Consider the following 25,217-nt stretch of genomic DNA (forward strand, 5'->3'; position numbering starts at 1 on the left):
AGCTTGCTGAGAATGATGGCTTCCAGCTTCATCCATGCACCTGCAAAGGACGTGATCTCATTTTTTTTATGGCTGCATAGTATTCTATGGTGTGTATGTGCCACATTTTCTTTATCCAATCTATCATTGATGGGCATTTGGGTTGGTTCCGTGTCTTTACTATTGTGAACAGTGCCGCAGTAAACATACGTGTGCATATCTCTTTATAGTAGAATAATTTATAATCCTTTGGGTGTATAGCCAGTAGTGGGATTGCTGGGTCAAATGGTATTTCTGGTTCTAGATCCTTGAGGAATCACCACACTGTCTTCCATAATGATTGAACTAATTGACACTTCCACCAACAGCGTTCCTATTTCTCCACAGCCTTGCCAGCATCTGTTGTTTCTTGACTTTTTTATAATTGCCTTTCTGACTGGTGTGAGATGGTATCTCATTGTGGTTTTGAATTTTAAACTTCAGTGATGTTAAGCTTTTTTCATGTGTGTTGGCTGTATAAATATCTTCTTTTGAGAAGTGTCCGTTTATGTCATTTGCCCACTTTTTGATGGGGTTGTTTGATTTTTTCTTGTAAATTTGTTTAAGTTCTTTGTAGATTCTGGATATTAGCCGTTTGTCAGATGGATAGATTGCAAACATTTTATCCCATTCTGTAGATTACCCATTCGCTCTGATAGTTTCTTTTGCTTTGTAGAAGCTCTTTAGTTTAATTAGACCTCCAAAAATCCAAAAATTTGTCTATTTCTGCATTGGTTGCAGTTGCTTTTGGTGATTTCATCATAAAATATTTGCTCATGCCTATGACCTGAATGGTATTGCCCGGGTTTTCCTCTAGGGTTTTTATGGTTTTGGGTTTTACATTTAAGTCTTTAATCCATCTTGAGTTAATTTTTGTATAAGGTGTAAGGAAGGGATCCAGTTTCAGTTTTCTGCATATGGCTAGCCAGTTTTCCCAGCACCATTTATTAAATAGGGAATCCTTTCCCCATTGCTTGTTTTTATCAGGTCTGTCAAAGATCAGATGGTTGTAGACGTGTGGTGTTATTTCTGAGGTCTCTATTCTGTTCCATTGGTCTCTATGTCTGTTTTGGTACCAGTACTATGTGAAACATCTTTAACTTTTTAAGCCCACGTTTGTCAAGCTTATGCATCCAGAATAGTATTTGTAAGTTTTAGGAAACTTCTCTTCCTAAAGGCCCTGTTTGAGAACTATTAATACAAGAAACAAAGTGCCTCATCTGTGTCACATGGCTAAATAATGATTGATCAGTAACAGCAATGAAGGTTTTGCAGTCCTGGGTTGCATGATCTTTCTTTTTCTCTAATTTAAACATACTCACAATGCTACTAAAAATGATGGAACAGAATTTGCAGAACTCAGCCCAACACACCACTCAAAAGTTTAGGATCCTTTCCTTTTAGTCTTATCCCCACTGTGCTCCTGAGGGCTGGAAATGTGGAAATGGAAATTTATCACCAAAAGGAAACCCTTCCTAAGGAAGGAGCTAGATGCTCTCAGAGCCCAGAGGGTGGCGCTCAACCTTCCTCTTCTCCTGGGGTTAGCTCTGTGCTGAGTCCACTCCTTCTCACTGCCTTTGCCATCCCTATCCTACCTTCTCTCCACAACAGGGAGTCCATCTCCTGTTCTCCAGGTTTCAGCTTTCCATCTAGCTTTTCCTAGGATGCAGCAGGAAGTGATGGCTAAAAAGCACCTTTCTCTGTCCTGCCACAGAGTAAAACCTCTACCACATAAACAAACCTCACTCTTGCTAATACTGACCAACTCCAACACAGTTCATGTGAGTTACTACCTCTCTCTCTCTTTTCTCTCACTTGCCAAGCTTCCTCTTCCTTTTGAGCTGGTTGTCTTGCACCAGGACCCCGTGGGAAGTGGGGGAGGCACAGGGGAGACTGAGACTTTAGCATTTTGTCTCATGCAATATTTATATATGAATGATCACAGCTTCTTGATATATTTTTGCATTCTTAATTGTTTTTCTCTGTTGTGTTTTCTTTTTTCCTACCTTTCCATGCTATTCTCAAAGGGAAATACCTGGCTGTGGTCGGTCAGGGGCACATGACAGAGGCAGGAGAGTGGGGAAGCTGGTGTAGGAGCCGAGGGAGAGCTTTCCCTTGTCGCTCTGAAGCTTTGCTGAGAAATCAATTCACAAAAGGTCGATTAATAGGAGAAAAGGCTTACAAATTTATTTAATGTATATATTAAATATACACATTAATATATGGGAGCCTTTAGAAGGAAGATCCAAAAATAGGGGGAAATCATCCATTTTTATGGTTAGGCTCAACAAAGTATGGATGCACATATAGAAATATGATTCAATAAAAATGGTATAATCTAATGCTAGTGGACTGAGCTGGGAAACCCAGCAAGGTCTGTCTGCCTAGCTACTTCTTGGCCTGTCTGTAGCATTCTCTCTTTCTGGGTGTGGGGTAGAACCCTCTCTGGAATGGGCTACAGTTAGACAAGGTAGGTCAGATAATTTCTTTATGGCCAATTTTTACATAGAAAGGCAGAGGGAAAGTTAGAGTCATATTTTTAGGTTTTATAGCTGGCTTTTGGGAAATGGGGTTCTGGTGTCTGTGACCTGCACTAGGGAAGAGAGATTCTAGTTTCTATGGCTAACCTGGGGGCGAATGGGACTGAGAGAGAGGAGGGCAGGAGAAGGTCAGAGAAACACTTTTGCTTCTGAGGCCTTCATTTGGGGGCATTGTTTTCTGAGCCCCAGTCGAGGGAAGGCAGGGGCAGACATGTAACCAGGCTGAAAGTACACGTGAAATTAAAAATGGGATTCTGTTCCTGAAAGCACCTGGGAAGGTGCTCAATAATGTTGAATGAATCCAACTTAGATACTTAAGTGAGACACTCTGCATCATCTTGCCAGCAATTCCAACTTGCGTATATTTTTTTAAAAAAATGTACAAGCTGCTAACTTTAGGAGTGCAGCAATGGTCTTTATGGAACACTTTCCCAAGACGTTAGCTGAGTCTTTGGTTTTAACCACGAGTTTAAATGCACACATGTTGTTTAGCAGCAGTAGAAGTGAATGATGTTTTTTGTCATTGTTTTGTTTTACTTTAAGAAACACAAGGCCAACCTGGCATGGTGGCTCACGCCTGTAATCCCAGCACTTTGGGAGGCCGAGGTGGGTGCATCACCTGAGGTCAGGAGTTCAAGAACAGCCTGGCCAACATGGTGAAACCCCATCTCTACTAAAAATCCAAAAATTATCTGGGTGTGGTGGCGTGCGTCTGCAATCTCAGGTACTTGGGAGGCTAAGACATGAGAATCACTTGAACCCTGGAGGCAGAGGCTACAGTGAGCTGAGATTGTACCACTGTACTCTAGCCTGGGTGACAGAGCAAGACTCTGTCTCAAAAAAAAAAAAAAAAAGAAAAGAAAAGAAACACAGGCCCAGGCTCAGTGTCTCTTGCCTGTAATCCTGGCACTTCGGGAAGCCGAAGGGGGTAGATTGCTTTAGTCCAGGAGTTTGAGATGACCCTAGGTAACATGGGGAAACCCCATCTCTACCCCCCAAAAATCAATAAATACAAAAACTATCCAGGTATGGGGGTGTGCCTGCTCATGGTCCAAGCTACTTGGGAGGCTGAGGTGGGAGGATGGCTTGAGCCTAGGAGGCAGAGTTTGTAGTGAGCTGAGATTGCACCACATCACTCCAGCTTGGGTGACAGAGCAAGACTCTATGGGGGCAGGGCAGGACGGGGATAAAAAGAAAAGAAAACCCTGCAGAATCTCAGATTTGCTTTGCTTAGGGCAATGTAGCACACTAGGTTAAGAGCATTGCCACTCAAATAGTTAAAACTGAGATCTGTAGACCCCAGGATTAGTGTCCATGAGGAGAAATCAGATTGTCAAACTGTCCAAGAGACCAGCTGAATTTGAGTGTGCATTTTAACCAGATGCCCTGGCAATCCATGTGCTCATAGCAGTGTGTGAGGAGCATTGACTGAGAGTCTGGGCTCTAACCCTGATAACCTATGATTTGGTGATAGCTGGCAGGCAATAGAACATTCAGTGTGAAGAGAGAAACATTAGACCAGGGCCTGAAACAATATAATTGCTCAACATCTGTTAAATATTATTATTGTTAGAAAAGTAAATAAAGGATATTCACTCAACATACATTTACCACATGCTTCCTGGGTGCCAAGAACACTTTTAGGCACTGGGGACATGGCAGTGAAGTAACAGACAAAAATTCCTTTCTTTATGAATCGATGTCTTAGTGATGTCTACAAATGGCAGAGGGATTGCTTTTATTATAGGAAAATAATCTTAGGCTTTCAATACATATTAATTTTATTGAACAAATGTATTCCTCATACATTTTGGCTATTATTATTAGATAATTGATGAGTCAAGGATTATTTGTCTTATTATAATTTTGTAAATTACAGGTTGTAGAGTGGTTGCCTTTACCAACAACAAAATAAACTTATTTGTTTTTTGAGCTCAACAAATACTGGCATCCTACCGCTTAAAGAATACAGTCCCAGCTCGTCCATATACTAAGCAGGATTCTTCAGCTTCATCTGTGTCATTCTCTGTCTAGCTCTCATGATCAGTGGTTGTGACTTCTTTCCTGAAAGCTCTTAGCATCATTCCTGGCACAGAGTAAGCACTTGCTAAGTATTAGCTCATATTACCCAAATCTTTGTTCATGCACTTTCCTCTCTTTCTGGGATCCAACTCCAAAGTGCCCATTAAAGCCCAGCTAAATATTTGAATCTCAAAGGAAGGATGGAAATCACTGCTGCTACTTCTCTGCTTCCTCAGCACTTTCTCTCTTTGCATTTGAGTAGGTGAAGCTAAGTGGCCAAGTGGAGTGGCCTCTTTGTGAGCCCTGGAGGGAGGGCCAGGACCAAGTCTTCTGGCCCCACTCCCTCAGCAAGGGCCTAGCAGCACTGGCAGTAGTTGCTAAGCTGAGTTGCTCAAAATCCATTTGTGGAACCCGCAGAGCACAATAGAAAGGCAAACAGCCATGTTCAATTTCAGATTCAGAGGCTCTCCATGGGGTCCTTGGAAATTGACAGAGCGAGTTGTGGCCTTTCATAATAGGATTTTGTGACCCTCAATGGAAAGGAAGTGATGTTAAAAAAAAAAAAAAAAAGAAAGAAAATTACTGACAGGAAATTCTAAGAAACACCAGGAAGAGGAACTTAGAAGAAGGGTTGACAACATTTTGAGAGGTAGCAGTTAAATGCCATAGGTTACTCTTAGAATGATGGCCTTGCTGGCAACAGCCAAGACTGGGGCCTGGGACTATTTAGAGGGGTAAGGGAGTACCTTTATCCTGGTGACTGAAAAATAAAGGAGCCACACTGCCTACATTTTGTCTTCAGATTCTGAGAATACATGCACCCCCATGCAGGCATATACACACATATACATAAGTACGTGCACACACAGGCATATGTGCACACACAGGCATATGTACACACATACATGTGGACACACACACACTTCCTGTGTATACTCATACTACCTACACTAATACAGACATAAACATAGAAATTAAAGCAAACATAAATAAAAATACAAATCTGGGCACATTCAAAAGAGAGAGAGCAGAGCAGTAAGGGAATCTGAGACCACACTGCCTGAGGGAGGGGTGAAGTTGTTTAGCCAGGGAGAAAGCGCATGGCAGGCCAGGTAGGTTCTTCCAAGCCATAGAGTCCTGACTTATGGAAGAAGTACTAGGATTCTTCTAAATGAAGCAAAGAGGCAAAAAGTCAGGTTGGAACCCCAGACAGTTGGAAGTTCCAGGAAGAAGATTTCAGCTCAGAGTGATAGTCAAGCTATGGGGTTCAGAGTCTAGAGTCTAAATGTGGACTCTCTTTGATTTTTCACTTTTGTGTCTGTCACTTAAAACCTGAGCATCATAGGCAACCTACTTTATCTCTCTGAGCCTGTGTTTCCACATTTATCAAATGGTGGCAAGAAACATACCTACTACCTATTAAGTTGAAATGACCCACAGCTCGGAAGAGCTTATCACAGTGCAGGTTTAAGCTGTAGGTCCCACTAAACCTGGATCTTCCTCTGGAGATCTGGAGTTGTGCATCAAGGCAACTGGGGACATTGCTTTTATTTGGATTTAAGAGGAGCTTTTGAGAACTGGTCTCTGAACATACTTGCGGGTGTGTCTCCAGGAAGGACCTCTTTTCTCAGAAGGGGAGGCCTGTAATTATCTCCTACTTACAAGTCAGTCTTTTTTGTAACCTTTCTCCAGCCGCCTGGAAAACGACCGGCTGGTTGGTCTGTGCAAGCAAAAGTCGACGTGTACCTGTGGCTGGGCTCCATCAAGCATGCCAGTGCCATCTTGGACAACTTGCCAGTAGGCTATGAAGCAGAAACATCCTCCAAAGGGGCTGGCGCCAATCACCCCCCATCCAACCTCCTCTACCAAGGTAGGCTCCCCACTGGGCAAAGAGGGTCATTCGAGGTCTCAGGTGGGCTTCTGAAAAGATAATAAGGAGGGCAGCATGCATGAGTTTTTTGCACATTATTTTAGGGCCAACTTATTGGCCTTCTTTAGTGCAGTTCCTAAGTGTTCTACCTTACCTTTCAATGTCCCGTCTTAAAAGAATAAAATCATTAAACGCATCTGGAATAAACACTTATGTTTCTCTGTTAATAGAGAGGAAGTAATTTGAGTTTCTTTGTAGGCAGATTATGTAGGTTGAGTTTGCGTTTTAAACAAAAAAATGTCAGAATGTCAGTAAGCTCTTGTGCTTACATGATCTGTGGAATTAAGGCAGATTTTACTTTCATGTGGCATGGGGATTTTGACCTATCAACAGCAGATATTCACATTTCCTAGTAGTAACCCAGTGGAAACTGGTATCAGTAGGTTCACTCATATTTCTCCAGCTTGGTTCTTGGCTCGGCTGCTTTTAAAATTCAGCATGCTTTATGGAATCCTTTCTATGTAGTTATTTTCTGTAAGTGCCATCATGTTTATGTTTTAATACATTTTTGAATTTTATTATAAATATTCATTACAATTGCATTTGACTTTCTGCTTCCAAATTACTTTCATTTATGTTATCTCTTGCTGCTGAGTTCAGATCAAGCAACCTGCAGTTTTACCTTCGTTTCTGCTGAAGTTGAGTTTTGGGTTGAGCCAGTGTTGGAAACACTGGAGAACTGCCTATACAGTCAAGTCTCCTCTGTGGCCCAAGGCTCCTCTGATGTTGGTTGAACCTAGACTGCCAGTGGAGTCAAAGTTGCTCAATAGTCAGAGAATACAAGGTTCTGGAAATACATATCTAATAGTTCAGCTCATGGTTTCCATGCTCGATATAAATGCATAAGAGCATTGTCTTTTTGGAAAATGCATAATACCAGATGCCAAGCATTGTGCCTTACACTTGATGCATCAGATCTCATTGATTTCTCAAATCAACCCTGGGAAGACTCTTCATCTTACAGATGAAGAAAGTTATGTATCAAAGATGCTTAGAAATTGCCCAAGATCACACAGCTAGTAAAGGATGGGGGAAAATAAAAGGTCTCCAAACCCTACTTTCTTTCTACTGTCTTCCACCATACCTTGAGAGAGTTTTCATCTTTGGGTAAAAAACATCCACATTAACTTGATAGGAAAAAATAGGAAGCTAACTTGGCTTCCTATTTTTATAGATTATCTCTAGAGACCCAAGGACCTAGATGTGATTGCTATCCCAGCTACTAACAATTCAGAGGAAAGACTTTTCCCAATGCTTCTGATCCTCTGCAGTGTGTTTTCGTAGAGTGACCTAATAAACTTTTGCTGCCGTGCACTGGCATTGGTGGCTTTGGCTGCCTTCCACACCTACTGGAGAATTTTGTGCTCCAGAAAATACCCATTCAGCAAATAATTAGTTTGCACCCATATATGGAAGGCATGGTGGAAAAACTAGTGGGTGACATGGAGATGAGTGAGAGGTGATTCCGGCCCTCAAGTGGGGATAACAGACACATCTCTCATAACCACAAGTAAAAAGCAAGCCATAGCATAAGAGGGGTACCAATAAAGTGTGAGGAGGGTGACTAGATTAGTCCCAGGAACATGACTAGTAAGACCCAAGGTTTCAGAAAAATGAAAACCTACACTGAGTAAATGGTGCTCCCTGGAGTTGTGTAGGGCATAGCTTGTGTGGCTGCCATTGGGTGGTCTGCTAAATTACAGGGTTAGCCATTTCAGGGGCAGCTGGTGAACATTTTCATCGGGTGAACCATTTCCAAGTTCACTCTCAGCAGAGAAATTTGCCAAACGATGTAGCATGCTAAGGAACACGTGGGCCATCTCTAGAAACACTCCTGTCGGGAAATCCCTGTGCCATCTGCTGATGGCATCATTTCCATCGTTTACTGTTGCCATTTTAAGGGGCTCCCTTGCCAGCAGGGCCCAGCCTGTCATGTGAGGGTTTATTGGTGTATGTGGCAGTGGGGACAGAGGGAGGACTTAGAATTGAGTCCAAAGGAATCACTTCTGGTTCCCCCTGCCTTGACAGAGTGTGGAGAACTTCCACTGCAAATACCGGACTTAACTGGAGGTGTGCAGAGCTCAAGTTTCCAAATCCTTTGCAGGATTAGAGTGGGTCTGATATGTTTGCTATGTTCTCAGGTTCCGTATTGGTCCCCATGCAACCAGACAGTGGCATAGGGTGGAGGGACAGAAACATGTGTGAGCCTCAAGATAATATAGTAAGGAGTTGTCCTTGGCACCCCCTGCCCTTCCTGTCCCTCCTCACCGTGCCAATCAGGGCTCAAGGCCTATAGCACCCAGGACTGTCATATCTGTCCCACCCCCTCATTTCCATCCCCTCTACCAGTGCATAAGCTCTGGCCCTTAAACTTCTGGCCTAGAGGGGGCAGTGTTGTCTCCCTGTTGGTTTCCCTCCCCGACACCTCTTCTGTCCATGGCTAGCTTGACTCAGTTTTATCGTCCTGGAGCTTTGCTCTGCTAGCACCAGCTCCTGTGCACAGACTTTCAAGAGCTCCTTGTTGCCTCGTTCAAGCCTCATAGGTCCTCCGTGATATGACTACAGATGTCTGTGTCCCTAGACTGTAGACAAACTGGACTACATTCTTGCCCCATGTAGCCTGGTGTTTTTGCCCCTGTCTTGACTCATCCTGCTCCAGTGTCTTGGCACCTCCATCCCTGCCTCTCAAATGTTACCAACCTTTAGGGGCTCTGCTCTAAGGGCAGCACCACCTCCACTATGGTCTACCCCTTTTTCTTCGAGTGTGCTTTGGCAAATATGAATGATTCCTTTGTGTGCACATATTCTCATTTTACATGAATAGTACTGTGTCTGCTATCTCATGCTTTTTTTTTTTTTTCTCATTTATAAGCACTTAGATTCGTGAGATCCATCCATTTTGCCAAGTGTACCTCTAATCCATTGCCTCTAACTGCTTTCCCAAACTCCCTGACATTTTTCCTGGGCACTACCACAGTGATGGACACGCAGGTTGCTTCCAGGTGCTCCCCACAGGTCACATTGCAGTGAGCAAGAGTAACAGCACTCCAGCATCTTCACCCCACTTTTAGAGTTCTTCCCATGGGCCAGGCACCATTCTCAGCCTTTCGGTTCCCTTCAATAACCCTATGAGGAACTATTATTTCCTCCATTTTACAAATAAGGAAATAAAGACACACTAATAAGGGTGTAGCCATGTACAAGTCCCCATATGGACCTGTGTGAGGTAAGTCTAGGGATCGCATTGTGGCAGGCGGGGGAATTCACAGGGTATTTGTACCCTTACTTTAACTAAGTAGAGTTATTCATATTAGTGCACAAGAGTTTCTGTATACCACTCCCCAAGTCAGCACAAAAACAGACACACTGAACACAGTGGCTTTGGGAGAGTGCAGGAAATGGGAGTGCGTAGAGAAGTAAAAAGGGATAAGTGAATATAAAAACCAAGAGGCACCCTGCAAGGGGCAGTGATCAGAAAGTACCATGGACCAAGGACTGCGATGAACTCAACTGTTACTTGAGGTTTCCCCACTGAACCCTGAGCTGCCCCAACCTGAGGCCTTCTCTCTGCCTCCTATCCAGGCACAGGGTGTGCTCACTCCTGCCCTTTGTCCCCCTGTCCCTTGCCAGCATTCTCACAGAACACTTATCCCTGGCCCCCTTCCACTGTGATGTGGGTGCTTGTCTTATCTTCTGCCTTCTCTCAGGAGCTCCCCAAGGGCAGGGACTCTCTTAGTTACCACGGAATCCTCAGAGATCACAACTGTACACAGTAGGTGCTCAAAATGACCCTGGCTGAATGGAAAATGAGTGAATGGATGACTTGAGACATATGTTGTGTTTGTTGAAGTGAAAACTATGTGGAGCAGTCCCTTGCGCACACACACACACACACGTGCCCACATGAACACATGTGCGCACACTCATGCCTGTATAAACAGGAGAATTACTAGAGAGTAAAATGTGGTATTTTAGAAAGAGAAAAAGATTTTAGAATCAGAAATAAAATCTAGGCTCTGGCATGGTTAATTGTGCAAACTTTAGAAAGTCTTTTAACCTTGTTGTGTGCCATTTTTCCTCATCTACAAAATGGAGATCGTGCTATTTCGCAGGGTTTTAGTGAAGAATAAGACACATAACCTGGTGAAGATGCCTGGGTTCAAAGTATCCCGTAAATATCACTTCTTCCCTTTCTTCAGAGCTTCCATTCTTGTCTCAGAGGAGGGTGGATGTTTTTGGGGGTCTCCTTTTGTCTGTCTGTGGATACGTAGATGGATGTCACACGCAGACACATGTGTACACACTATTCTTGAAAAGCCCACTAACACCTGCCCCCTTCCATGATTTGTCCACAGAACAGCATGTTTTTCAGCTGAGAGCTCACATGTACCAAGCCCGGAGCCTCATCGCGGCTGACAGCAATGGACTTTCAGACCCTTTTGCCAAAGTCACGTTCCTTTCTCACTGCCAGACAACAAAGGTAACCGGGGTAACCAAGACAGCCTGCTTCTTTCCTGCAGCCTGCAACTGACCCACAGAAGAGCCCAGGAAAGAAACAATGGGGACATGTTGCAAATACCTGCATCTCTGGGTGTGTAGGTTTCATACTGAAAAGGGAATATGTGCCCACAAGGACTTACGTGGGGAAGGTCTATTGTTTCACTGTGATCATTGTCCTAGAGCAAAGAATGCAAGTCCCTGAGGTGAAGGAAGGCTGGGAGAAAAAGAGGAGTGAAGAGGAGAAGGCTGAAGTGCCAGGCACAAGGCAGTGTGCAGTGGGGAAGGAGCAAATGAGGAAACAGCACAGATCAACCTGCATGAGGTTTATGATCCAATCATGGAGGGTCTCAGTGGGGAGAAACATTTGCCAGTTTTGTAGTCAAGATGCTCTAGACTTTGCACTTACCAGCTGGGGAGCTTTGCATGCTTTTAACATCTCGATGCTTCACAGTACCCCTCTTCTGGAAAATACTACTGCATAATGGATGTTGTGAGTATTAAGGGAGATGGGTTGTCTTAATCCATTTAGCATGCTTATAACAGAATACCTGAAACTGGGTAATTTCGAAAGAAAAGGAATTTATTTTTTACAGTTATGGAGGCTGGAGGTCCAAGATTGAGGAGCTGTGTCTGGTGAGGGCCTTCTTGCTGGTAGGACCCTGCAGGTTCTGAGGCAGCGCAGGGCATCACGTGGTGAGGGGGCGGAGCATGCTAATATGCTTGCTCAGGCCTCTCTTCCTCTTCTTCTGAAGTTACCAGTTCCCCTCCCATGACAACCTATTGATCCATAGATTAATCCATTTGTGAAGGCAGCTCCTTCATGACCCAAGCATCTCTTAAAGGCCCCACCTCTCAATACCATGACATTAGGGATTAAATTTCAACATGAGTTTTGGAAAAGACAAATATGCAAACCATAGTATGAGTCTGTGCCTGTTTCCTCTGTCTTTCTCCCTTTCCTATACAACAAGTACTAAAATGAGAAAAGGATTCCTAATCAGCGAAAATCCAGTAGGATGCTTTTCTCATTAGATTCTATTCTCTAAAAATTTATTCTGTTCTCTGATTTGCGGTTTGAAGAGAGGGAAGCTCAGTAAAGAATTGCCCATCTCAGGGAGTTAAGCACCATGGGTTAGACACAGCGTGCCATAAGGTTACTTTCTAGCTCATCTCCTCTCTGCCTGCATGTCTTTGGGCGAGTAACACAACTCACTAAACCTCAGGTTTGTCATTTTAAAATGGGACTGTCATGAAGAAGCAGATAGTTAAGTTTATAAAATGATTGATAAATGCTGGCCATGACATTGGCTGATGTCGAGAAGGCTAACATTGTTCTCCAGGGCAAAGCCCATGACCTGGATGATAGAGTAGATTGCATTTTGATTTATGACTCGCACACTGACAGCGTGATGTGAACCAGTCTCACATTCATTGAACCTAATGCCTGTCAGGTGCTGGCTTTTTTGCCAGGTCACATGCTGGGCTCTGGAGGATGAGAGGAGCCAGACTCTGCTCCAGTGTAATATGCAATCCAGGCATGGATGCAGGCCTCATGACACATGAGTCACTGCACTATGATAAGCCCCAGGGTACAGGGTTGTACAGAGTCCTACAAGAGCCAAGTAGAGAAAGGGTTAGTTCTACCTGGGAGAGAAGTCAGGAGAAACCTCAGCAGGAAGATGACTTCATCCTCATTCAGTGACTGAGCATAAAAATGATAACAGATGACTCTCTCTTTCCTATGTTTTGAGAGTTAGTATGGAGCGTGGTGATGATGAGTATAGATTCTGGACCTGCACTGCCTGGGTCAAAATCCACGCTCTTCCATTTATCACTTGTGTGACTTTAAACAAACCTCTCCTTGTGCTTCAATTTCTTTATCTGTGAAATAGGGATGATAACCTTGTACATTCCTTCCAGAGGATAAAACACCCAGGACAGTACCTTGCTTAAAACTAAGGCTTCTGTGTGACTGCTTGTTGTTATTGTCATTGAGGTTTCCTTCCAACAGCAAGGGAGTTCTCATAGGATGGACCCCCAGAGCCCTCCTCCACCTGCCACAACACTGTGGAGTTCCAGGGCCCTGAGTGGAGTACAGGATTTGGGTGAAATCCTTGGTCTGCTGTGTAATTATCCTTGTATTTTGTATCTCCATACAGCACCTTCATTTGATTTAGATCCATATCTCAAAGGAACAGATGACTTTTGTTTATCAAATAATTATTTGAAAGGGAAAATAGGTTCTGTTGAGTTCTGGACTTTGTTTCCATAATTTTAAGCCAAATACCTCATTTTTGTTAATAGCTGTTATTTACTAAAAGCTCCCCACGTGCTGGGCGCAGTGCTAAGCATTTTATATGCATTGTTTGCTACATCTCACTGCAGCCCACAGCTGGATGTTAGTAGTGTCTTCATTCTACAGATGAGGAAGGTAAGGCTTGGAAACGATATAGCTAGAAGATGGTGGAGCCAAGATGGAAACCCAGGTCACTTTGCTTAACCAAAGTCACTTTGCTTAACCACTCCACTTCCATTTTGGTAAGAAAGGGTACCAGTTTCCCTCTCCTGTTTCACTTCTGCGCTAACACAGAGGGACTTGTCTGCAGGTGACATGCCCCCTTTATGTATTTTTAATGATGAGGAAGGCTGAACCTGGGCCCCTGCAGTCACAGCCAAGTGCCACTGTTCAGCTGGTAGCACTCACCTGACCACAGGGGGCTCAGGGGGAAAAAGCCTCTGAAGGCTGCTCCTGAAAACCAATGCTTTATACAGTGACTTAGTGGAATGAAATATTTCAAAGAGGGGAATCCAGTCATTCCCAACATCATTGGGGACATGGGACATAGAAATCTTGCGACTGAAATACAAAGGGAAAGAGAGAAAGCTCCCGCAGAGCAAGGCTTCTGGGATGAAAGAGGGAAACGGACTAAGTGGCTAAGAGGGAGCATTAGAGGAGGAGGGGAGGAAACCTTAGAGGGTAGAGCATGGAAACTGCTATTTCCAACAACCAGATTGGGGCTTAGTCCTGAGGACATGGATGGTCTCTTACCCCAGTGCACCAAGGCTGCCATGCGGCAGGCGTTCAGTAAATGTTTACTCATTTATAAAAGAATATGGGCTGGGATCAGGTAGGATGGATAACAAGCAATTATTGAGCACCCGATGTGTGCCAAGCACTTACTATTCTTGGACAGTGGTCATAACTCCGGAGGGTAGGTGCTAACCCCATTTACATGAGGAAAACTAAGGTTTGGAGGGTTAATCTCCAACGTGCCCAAGTCCAACATTGGGTAGGTAATGAAACTAGAATTTCACTCCAGAGTTATCTGAAGCTATACTCTGTCCATGATAGCTGGCTCCCTCATCAAAATGTTAGCTAAGTGCTACCATAACTTCCAGATAATGTCATTTAATTCAGTTCTAATGCATAACTCTTTAAGAAAGCCCTTAAGAAATGAGGCAAATCATAGGCACCTTGGCAGAGAAGTATTTTTGTTTGGGTGAACCTTTTAGTACCTCCTGAAGGTGGTCATGCTGTCCTTTTACTTATGGGAGCAACTCCAGGGACAGGTCAATACACACTCATTCATGCAAATAGCTATTGAGCATCTGCTATGCACAGAGTGCTGTGTTAGTGTCTAATGCTGTGCCTAGCACATTGTAGGTCCTGAATCCTATATTTATATGACGAATGAGTGAATGAACAAATTCTGACCTCTGGAATCTTATCAAGTGGTATTTACAGCCCAGTGCCAAAGAAGATACCAAAATATTTCTATAGGAAAGATGCTGTGAAGATCATAAATTGCTTTGGTATCACACTGTCCAGTGCATGCTACAAGACAGATCACATTTCTATTTTGAAAAGCAACATAAAACACATGGTTCTTTGTGATGTCACTGACACAGGGTAACTTTGCATTGCAGCTTCTTAACTCCTGTTATTAGTTGGTTGAAGCCATTCATTTCCTATTGGAAAAGTTAGATTTTCTTTGAAATGTTTAAAATCTTGTTGTGTCTCAGACATAAAGTACTCTAAAAGTGAAAAGGCCAGAAGAGAAGTTGTGAAAATGCACAATATTTTTATGACCCACATAAAGAAGAGCAATAAAAATATTCCTTTGTGACCCCAGTGCAAATGACTTAATGCTGTGACTAGAAATGACTCGATGTAAAATGTTGAGATGACAGTTTGCTGTGAGTTTTGGAGTCCAGGCCAGGTCTCTCTCCAGACTTTCCTCCTAGGTTGAACAGTGACAGACAGAGGCACAGTTCAGAAACTTCCCCTGGACCCAGTGGCTGCTGTGATACATTCACCTATGAAATCACTCATTTGCCTGGAAGAGAAAGAAATGTGGTTTTGAACTCTTTCCAGGGCTAGTCTCCTGCATTAATGGAATAGCTTCTGCCCAGGTGCAGAGTTCACTTGCCCTGCAAACAACTCCAGTCTTTGGCTGTGTGAAATTGGCAGGTTTCCAAACATCCAATCAGAGAAGAAAATGCAAGACCAAATATGCCCTCCATTCTGAGGGCACCACTTAAATGGCCTAGGCGGGGGCTGTCAGCCACTTCTACTATCAGTGTAAGAAACATGTCATGCAAAATGGTGAGGGTGGTTTTGAAAACCTTGATCTATTTAATTCAGTCAATAACCACAAAACAGTAGAATTCCACATAAGGAATATTAGGTCAAATACCCAACTTTAAGATACTTGATGACAAAATTTTATTTGCTGCTAAGTCAAGAATCACTGAATCTCTCCAATCCTCAGTGTTCTCATTCATAAAGTGGAGATAATATTAGCATCTACGTGGCGAGAGTGGATGAGGTTAGCAGACTGCCTGGGCTTTGCTGCCAGATGGTCCAGGTGGAATCTCAGTTCTACCAATTGCTGGCTCTGGACAAGTGAGCCTCAGTTTCCTGATCTGGAAAATGTGTGTAAATAACTGAACTTACCTCCCAGAATTACTGTGAGGGTTGAATGAGACAGTGCCTGTGAATTCAGTGCCCAGTACACTATAAATGCTCAAAAAAGGAGCTAGTGTTTTCACTGGCACTACTGTGAGAACTGAGCTGAAAATATGGACTCAAAGAGGGTGTTAAACATTGTCGAGGCTCTGCTCATGAAACTTAAGAATATAAGCTCCTCTGCAGTTGGGAGTCTTTGTGTTCCCCAGCATTGCTTAGTGCATAGTAGCTGCTCAGTTTACATAGTCACTTGAATATTGAATGAATGAGCAATCACAATGATGTTGTGTTCTCTTTCCCCTGTATAAGTGTTTGATGAATGAACCTTAGAGCCCCTACAACTCAACTGATTGAACTTTTGTTTTTCTTTGGTCCCTCCTTCCAGATAATCTCCCAGACCCTCTCTCCTACCTGGAACCAGATGCTGCTGTTCAATGATTTGGTGCTGCACGGAGACGTGAATGAGCTGGCAGACTCCCCGCCCTTAGTGGTGGTGGAGCTGTATGACAGCGACGCCGTGGTGAGTGTCCCTCTGGGCCAGCGTTGACCACACCTCATAAAATACCACATTGAACTAACTCGCTTTATTTTAAAGTAAATAAAGTCCTGACGCTGTGAGTGGTGAGAACACTAGATGTACCTCGAGGCAAACCTGACCTCTGAAAACAGTTCACAGAACCAAAAAGATTGGTGATGGTCATTTGCTTTACTAAAAGAGTTTTTCACTGATTTCCATTTAAATGGCAATTAAAATTGGGTCTGGTTTGCAGAACGTCAGTCTTCTTCAGGACTGTGATACTACACACTTCTTCAGGAATGTGATACTTGTATAAAGCAACCTGCAACCGTACCCAGCCTCCAGCTAATTCCAGGTCCTATTGCTGTTTAATAAAAATGTTCATACCTTTTGGAAACGGGAGGTTTTTACTGATCTCACCTGGCTGAAAAGAAATGGATGGGTATTTTCTTAGCCTTTCTAACTGTGTTTCTTCCTCTCTCGCTTGTTGCTTCTACGCCCTACACAACACATCCATCTCTGTCCCTTTTCTTTTATGATGTGGACCAAACCTCTTGTTCTCCAAAGACGTTTGTGTGCTGAACCCTTGGATAGAGTCAAAAGCTTACTGGAGGATTTTTTTTTAACTTACACAAATATTCTTTTCTTAAATTAGGAAGTCTAAAATGAAAGGAAAGGATTTGCTTCTTTATTTAATGTCTCCATCTCCTCATGAGGTTGCAGGAGCACAAATACATTAAGTAAAACAGTTCCAGGAAGCCTTCCTAAAGCTACCCCACCACCTTGTAGTACTCCTGACAGCCCCTGTCTTTGGGCCAAGGTCAGCAGGGAATCAAGAAGTGAGCATCACAGAAGGGGAGCAGAGACCTTAGAGACGATGACGTTCCCATCTTGCTTCCTACAGGAGGAAACAAAGAAAGCTCAAATACCTTATTTAAAGTCACAGCTGGTTGGAGGCTGAACCAGGTCCCCTGTGCCCACTTTTGCCTGTACAGGTGGTGGAGGCTAGTGTAGCAGTCTCTCCCCTATACAACCACATTCTAGTCCTCCAAGCCACTGCCTCCCTCTGGGCCGCATTCCCCTGTCTATAAGTTGGGGATAGATGTGTATATTTATGGAAGAGGATTTCTACTATTTAGCATGTAGTATAGATGTTCTGTAGGGAAGACCATAAAATAACTACCTTTTCAGTTTTGTTCCTAACAACATGCTTTCAATTGTTAGTGCTTATTTTCTATGCAGAAAACAATAACAGCAGTAGAGTGTCTTTGAACGCTCTACTAGGAAAAATCAGATGACAGCAAGCATTCCAAAGGATCTGCAGGGCAGGGCACCATTGTGGTTGGGAGCACAAACTTTGGAGCCAGGCAGCCTTCAGTCTGAGTTCTCACATCTAGTTTCTAGCTCTATGCCCTTGGGTCAGCTGTTCAACCTCTGAAAGCCTCATGCCTAAAAAAGAGTTAAAAATAATACCTTTCCATAGGATCATGAGGACTAAAGGAATGTTGTATAGGCTTTGCATAGTGACTGGCATACAAGTGCCGATACATAGTAATGATGAAGATGATCGATATATTTAAGTGATGGGGGAGTCCTGCCCTATTTTTCTTGGTAGTAAAAAGGGATATTAAAATATTTCTGTATGTATGTATGTAGGCTATAGTCCTGTTACACTAACCTGCTGGGCTGGCTGTGTTTCCCTTGGCTGCCCCATTGCTTTCCATTTCCCTTCCAGATCTCTATTCCGCAATGGCTTTTCCTGGCCCAACCCTAAGCCAAGCCCTTTACAGAGAAATTCAGTGACATTATTGACTCTAAAGGGAAAAGGAAATGTGGGAGAGAAAGGGATATGAAAATATGCTCTTTGCCCCCAGAGAAATGCATATAGACATGCAAAAACTTTTGTTCACCCTTGTGTGCTGCAGCTAAACAGGGCCCAAACTACGGTGATGCTCAGATTAATGGAATCAGAATCTGCTGGAACCGTGCTTCCAGTCTAGAACCTTACCTCATTTCCCAGTGGCTTGTGTCCTCATAAGAGTCTGCTGGTTCTGGGATAAATGAGTTTATATTTGGAAAATTGGTTGCTTGAGATATGTTTACTCTTTTGTTTCCAGGGCTAGTTTGAACTAACCAATCCCAGCTGGGTTAATGAACAAATTGTTAGGCAGATCACTCATTTCCTAGCCAGCTGCCCTAACTCCACCCATCCCCAAAACAGATCTGTCTCCACGAGTCAACACCAGCGGGCAGCTTTGTTTTCAAATGTGGCTGACCAAAAAGCCTTGTTTCCACCTCAATCAAGTTTCCTTCTACCGCTGGGGTTGCACATGTTACTTCAGGAGTCCAGAGACAATGAAGCAGTGTGACTGCTAAAACCCAGCCTCAGCCAAAAAGAGCAAGGGCACTGGTGTTGGATGGCAGAGGTCATTTATCCAACAGCTTTCACTCAACCAACATGCATTGAGTATCTGCCCCATGCCAGGGGACATAGCAGTGGATAGTGCAGGCAACTCTGCCCACAGGGAGCTTATATTCTAGCAGTTCTTGAGAGAAATAGCACAGCAGAATGACTGCGCCAGCCCCATGCTGCCTTGGGGGGGATGTGCACACAGGCTTGCAAAAGAGGCAGGAAGCAGAGCCATCGCATTGTGTAGTTCTTATAGAAACATATGGCCTACATACATACATACAAAAAGAGTTTAATATCCTTTTCTACTACCAAGTAAAATAGGGCAGGACTCCCCCATCACTGAAACATATCGATCATCTTCATCATTACTAGGTGTGGGCACTTGTATGCCAGTCACTATGAAAAGTCTATACAACTTTCCTTTAGTCCTCATGATCCTATGGAAAGATATTGTTTTTAACTCTTTTTTAGGCATGAGGCTCTCAGAGGTTGAGCAACTGGCCCAAGGGCATAGAGCTAGAAAGTGGCAGATGTGAGAACTCAAACTGGCAACAAAGCTTGTGCTCCCAACCACAGTGATGCCCTGTCCTGGAGATCCTTTGGAATGTTTGCTGCTACCTGATTTTTCCTTTTCCCCTTCCAGTCTTCCCTGGATAATTATTTTAACTATATCCTACTGAGCTCAATATGTGAGGAGAGAGATAGCCCCTAAGATAGCTTTGGGCCAGAAAGCCCCTGGGATAACTGCCCCCCATCACCTTTGCTCAGTTAAAATAATTATCCAGGGAAGACTTTTTTGAGATGTCTCTCTCTGTCGCCAGACTGGAGGGCAGTGATGCAATCTCGGCTTACTGCAACCTCCACATCCTGGGTTTAAGCGATTCTCTTGCCTCAGCCTCCTGAGTAGCTGAGACTACAGGTGTGTGCCACCACGCCCAGTTAATTTTTGTATTTTTAGTAGAGTTGGGGTTTCACCATGTTGGCCAGGATGGTCTTGATCTCTTGACCTTGTGATACGCCCGTCTCGGCCTCCTAAAGTGCTGCGATTACAGGCGTGAGCTACTGCGCCCAACAAAGATGACCCTTTTAGGAGCGTGAGTGGAACCCACTGCCTCCCAGGCCTATAGAAATGGGCAAGAGGAGCTTGGCAGGAGAAGAGAGTGAGACACGGATGCTGACGGTTTTGTGGAGGTTATTTGTAAAACTATTGATGTGAATCAGTACCAGGTAATTAATGATCAGGAAATAAAAACTCATTTCTTTTCTTCTTTAGGGGAAGCCAGAATATTTGGGTGCCACAGTGGCTGCTCCCGTTGTGAAGCTGGCTGACCAGGACTATGAGCCCCCCAGGTTATGCTATCACCCCATCTTTTGTGGGAACCTCTCCGGAGGGGATCTCCTTGCTGTATTTGAACTGCTGCAGGTGAGTGAACCAGATGTGGCACCGAATATCTATCAGGTCTACCTGGACAGAGAAGTGGCCTCACCACAAGTGCCACTTGAGTGAAGCTGTGCCTGATCCCTCGCTGCAATCCCATATCTGAATGTGTGTCCTGGGGACCTGAGAGGTGCACTTAAGAACTCAGGTGACTTGGACTATTCCTAGATCCCCTGAGCTTGTAAGTCAGAATCTCAGGATGAAAGATTCTTGTGACTTTGGCCAACGTTGCTTGAGGAGCCTTCTGTGCCAGTTCCTGAGCTCCATGCAGGCCATAAAAGGATACAAAACAGAGAGGAAGCAAACATATGTGGGCACTTACCACGTGTCCGGTGTGCTGATTGTTGTCTCATATACCTTTCATGACACTAAAGCTCCCTCAGTCCTGCTGAGGTAAGTGTTGTGATTCCCATTTTACAGATAGTACATTTAGAATTAAGGTGATTGACTGACTTATCACACAGCTGGGTTGGTGGTTGAACTGAGAGTTGACCTTAGACCTTTAAGGACTTTTGCTCCTTACACTGTACGGTTTTGCAAAAACAACGAACTCTTAGTCTTTCCCACTAAGACCCAGGCGGATTTATGAACGTGTGTCTGGGAAGACTTTTTCAGAAAGCAGAGGCGGATATTGGGAAGAGAAGCTGAGTCCGTGAAGTCCAGCAGTCCAGGAGAGGAACACACAGGATGTGGAGAGAACCTGGAAAAGAAGTGAGCAGGCTGAGGGGCCTGGATCAGAGATTTCTCCCCTTGACTTCCCACTCACTGAGGCACCAGGAGGTGCCTAGTGTTACTTTACCTTTTAGTCAGATCAACACCTCTGTCTTAGGCTGCTATTATATAATAGAATTCTATAGCCTGGGTAGGTTAAACAATAAATGTTTATTTCTCACAGTTCTGGAGGCTTGGACTGGGAAGTCCAAGATCAAGGTGTCAGCAGACCTGGCATGACTAGTATCTTCATCTGACCGAGAGAGAGAAGTTATCTCTCTTGTGTCTCTTCTTATCAGGGCATTAATCCCATTCATGAGCGTCCTGCCCTCGTGACCTCATTACTTCCCAAAGGCCCCACTTCCAAATGCATCACACTGGGATTGGTATTTTATCATATGAAATTTGGAGAGTCACATTCAGTCCATAACAATGTCTATATAGGTAAGCCTGGTTTCCAGATATCCCAATTTAAAAACAAAAACAAAAAACATCAAATAAAGTCAAAACTCAGTTGAGAAACCAGAAGGCAAGGGTTCCTAACACAAAGAGAATGAGTTAAGAATGAAGGTGCTAGAGCTAGATTCCACAGTAGAAATCTCAGTTTCACCACTTATTAGTGTGTGGCCTTGCGTGAGCTACTTAATCTGGGTTTCACCTGCAAAATGGGGATTATAGTCAGTCTATCTAAAGTGCCTGGCATGGAATAAACACTCCACAAACAGCTATTTAAGATGATAATGATGCCTTAGAATATAAAAGCAAGATGTCTAATTCTACCATGTATTTCAGGTAAAGGAACTGAGCTGGCTAGAAAGGTAATTACTTGCTCAATATGGCAGGTGAGAGTCTAGAATCCAGAGAGTCCCACCAGAGCTGGGGATTCTGGGGAGCCTAATGAGGAAGGGAGCAGCTTTGGGGTTAGACACACTGGTATTCAAACCCAGACCCTGCCCAGGTCTATAGCCTTGGGGGTTGCACACGGCTACAGTGGTGAGTTCTTAAGCTCATCTTATCAAAGACTTTGAGTGTGGTCTAGTTTTTGCTCCATGTAAGGGAGAACTTTTTGAGGATGGAATGGCTGCCTCGGAGAAAGAGTGAGCTCTCTGTTAGGGGAGCTGAGGCTGGGTGAGAGTTCTTGGGGGAATGGATTAGCACGAATTCAAGCATTGGCTCCAGTTCCATAATGACTGCAGCCTAGGAGGATAGGACTAGAAAAATCTTTGTCTTACAAATCTTAAAACCAAATGGGATTCTAATAGAACCAGATCTAGTCAAATAGATGTGTGTTGCACAGTAAAATGGACTATCAGAACTGAACGTAATCTTCAAAACTGTTGGTCCAGTCTTAAGTGAGAATCCTGGTGACTTTAAACTGTCATGAGTGATTTTAGGTTAAAATCAGCATTAAATAGTGTTGGATTGATATGCAGGGAGCTTTGCCATGTTTTATCCTTCTAAGTACTTCTAGAAGAAAGCCAGTTTTGATGTTCATCTGTCTCGAATATCTCTCAACTTGAAACCTCCCTTTTTAATAAGAGATAGCACAGGTTCCAGGCACAAAGAGATCAGTGACACCTATGGGAACATTTTCCAAAGTCTGCCTCTTGGAACACCAGTCCCTCCAAATACAGTAAAGATAAAGTTTAAGAAATGCTTCCCATTGGCCAGGCGCCGTCGCTCACACCTGTAATCCCAGCACTTTGGGAGGCCGAGGAGGGCAGATCACCTGAAGTCGGGAGTTGGAGACAGCCTGACCAACATGGAGAAACCCCATCTCTACTAAAAATACAAAAAGTAGCCAGGCGTGGTGGCGCATGTCTGTAGTCCCAGCTACTCTGGAGGCTGAGGCACCAGAATTGCTTGAACCCAGGAGGCAGAGGTTGCTGTGAGCCAAGATCATGCCACTGCACTCCAGCCTGGGCGACAGAGTGAGACTCTGTCTCAAAAAAAAAAAAAAAAAAAAAAAAAAAGGCTTCACATTGCATATTCCACTAACATTATTTTGTTTCATTGGTTTTCTTTTTAAAGTGACTTTCCATTTCTGTCAAGTAGTACTTGTTTTCCCTTGCAAGATGAAGTTTCCCTTTTAAAACTAAAAGTGTCTAATAAAAAAATGGTTGTGGGATGTACAAGTGGTAAAGGTGGTCGTGGAATGGCTGACTTGGGAAAATGAGATCTAGTCCAGCACTCCCATTCTGCATGTGAGAAAGCTGAGGCTCAATGCTAACTGAATTGGATTCAGTCAACTGTCTTTTCACTACACAATGCTGTCCTAATAAGTGCTCTGGGTCTGACACCCTGCATCTGCCAATGAAGGCTGGACTAGTGGATTCCCAAATGCTGTCTGTGGGCTCAGCTGTCTGGGTTCTGTAGCCCCACCTCTCATCCTCCCTCCCTCAGCCCTGAGCTGGGTGCACTGGTGAGAGACCCTGCTGCTTCCTGACAGCCGACATAATAAAGTAAGCACTGTCAGAGGTAAGTAGCCTGAGATACAATTCATTAGGATTTCATTAGGACTTCTTCTCATTTGATTGCTTGTTCAAAAACTATTTTAATCACCAGCATGACTGTCTTAGCATGTGGATCTCATACACGCTGAGAAGACAGGGGCTGGAAAATGCCTTCATTTGTTACCAGCTGTTCTCAGTTTTCATTTGTGGATGTCTCGCATCAGTTTCTCTATCTCCATTACTGAAACTGCCCTTGCTCAGAAGGATTTAGAGGCGGGGAGGATCACTTGAGCCCAGGAATTCAAGACTAGCCTCAGCAACATAGTGGGACCCCCATCTCTACAAAACGTAAAAATTCAGCTGGGTGTGATGGCACATGCTCGTGGTCCCAGCTACTCGGGAGGTGGAGGCGGGAGGATTACTTGAGCCTGGGAGGTCGAGGCTGCAGTGAGATCATGATCACACCACTGCATTCCAGCCTGGGCAGGAGAGCAAGAGACCCCGTCTCAAAAACACAGGAAGGATGTAATACCTTTGTTCTCCTATGCACCGGACTGAATTCATTATTTTCATTTCCTTCCTCTATCCAAGTGAGCCGCCCCCTGTCCTCCCAATCCTGACTCATAGCCCCATTGTTCTCCCAGACACTCCAGCTTGAAAATTCAGTAAGCCTTAATTCTTCACATCACATCTTTATCCATAGCCAGGGCCACACCGTAGATTGTTCCTTGAATGGTTCCCATCCCCTGTTCCCATGGGTTCTTTTAGTTCTCATCTGAATGTTACACTGGCCTCCTTGCTCGGCTACTGGCCTCCTTTACTTTTCCTGTTCACTCCATCCTCCATCTTCCTTCCCAAACACTAGCTGGTGTTACCACCCTTCTCTCCAGAAATCTTCAGCAGCTCTTACTTCATACCACCAGGAACATTTCTCAAAGTCTGGTTTTTTTTTGGAACATCACTCCCTCCAAATACAGTGACAAGAAAGCTTGAGAAATGCTTTATATCACATCTCTCTTGGGGATCTGAAATGCCAGTTACCATGGTAAAGAAACTGAGTAGTCCTGCAGCAAATAACTTTTTTTAACTTCTTTTTCAAAACTTGGTATTTCCCAAATGTATTTGACCACAAAACATTTTTTCATGGTAAGTGTTAATATTCCCTGAAGAGGAAATCTGCCCCATAGGAGACTGTCACATTTCTGTAACCTGGCTGTTAAGCTGTCCTGAAATTTGTCCTCAGACTACTTTTCTAGCCTCACATTTTAGCTGCATGGTTAACTGGGCAACCATGCAGCTAACTGGGCATAGAGCCTTTAGATGCAGAGGGAAGAGCGAATTCCAGACCCTGAAGCCTCATTATGCCCAGCATGCTCAAGGAGGTCAATGTGGCTGGAATGGACAAATGATAGGAAGCGGGAAGGAGATGAGGCCAGTGGGAAAAGATCACATGGGGCCTGGTAAGCACTTTGGCTTTTGTTCTGGGAGAGATGGGAAGCCAAGAGAGGACTCTCGGCACAGTGACTTAGGTTGCAACGCGAAGATACTGGATCCAGTGTATTCTGAAGTGGCAAGGAGAGAAGCAGAAAGGCCCACTGGGGGACTCTTGAAGTTACTCAGATTGGAGATAAAGGCGCCTTGAATCAATGTAGCCATGGAAAGGAAGAGAGGTGGGCTCTGTATATATTTTAAAGGTAGAGTCTTTT

General features: G+C 44.0%; 1 protein-coding gene across 2 annotated transcripts in view; it reads left to right on the forward strand.

Annotated features, from left to right (window-relative positions):
- Positions 1-25,217, forward strand: part of FER1L6 (fer-1 like family member 6) — a 214,850-nt gene that overhangs the window by 124,302 nt on the left and 65,331 nt on the right. For both annotated transcript variants that reach the window (XM_009213548.4, XM_009213549.4), the window contains 4 exons: positions 6,273-6,450; positions 10,866-10,990; positions 16,365-16,499; positions 20,183-20,332. In XM_009213548.4, the coding sequence (XP_009211812.3) occupies positions 6,273-6,450; positions 10,866-10,990; positions 16,365-16,499; positions 20,183-20,332 (588 nt within the window). The remainder of the gene's footprint in view (positions 1-6,272; positions 6,451-10,865; positions 10,991-16,364; positions 16,500-20,182; positions 20,333-25,217) is intronic.

Source organism: Papio anubis, chromosome 8 (assembly GCF_008728515.1).
Source record: "Papio anubis isolate 15944 chromosome 8, Panubis1.0, whole genome shotgun sequence".
In the NCBI taxonomy this organism is placed as follows: Eukaryota; Metazoa; Chordata; class Mammalia; order Primates; family Cercopithecidae; genus Papio; species Papio anubis.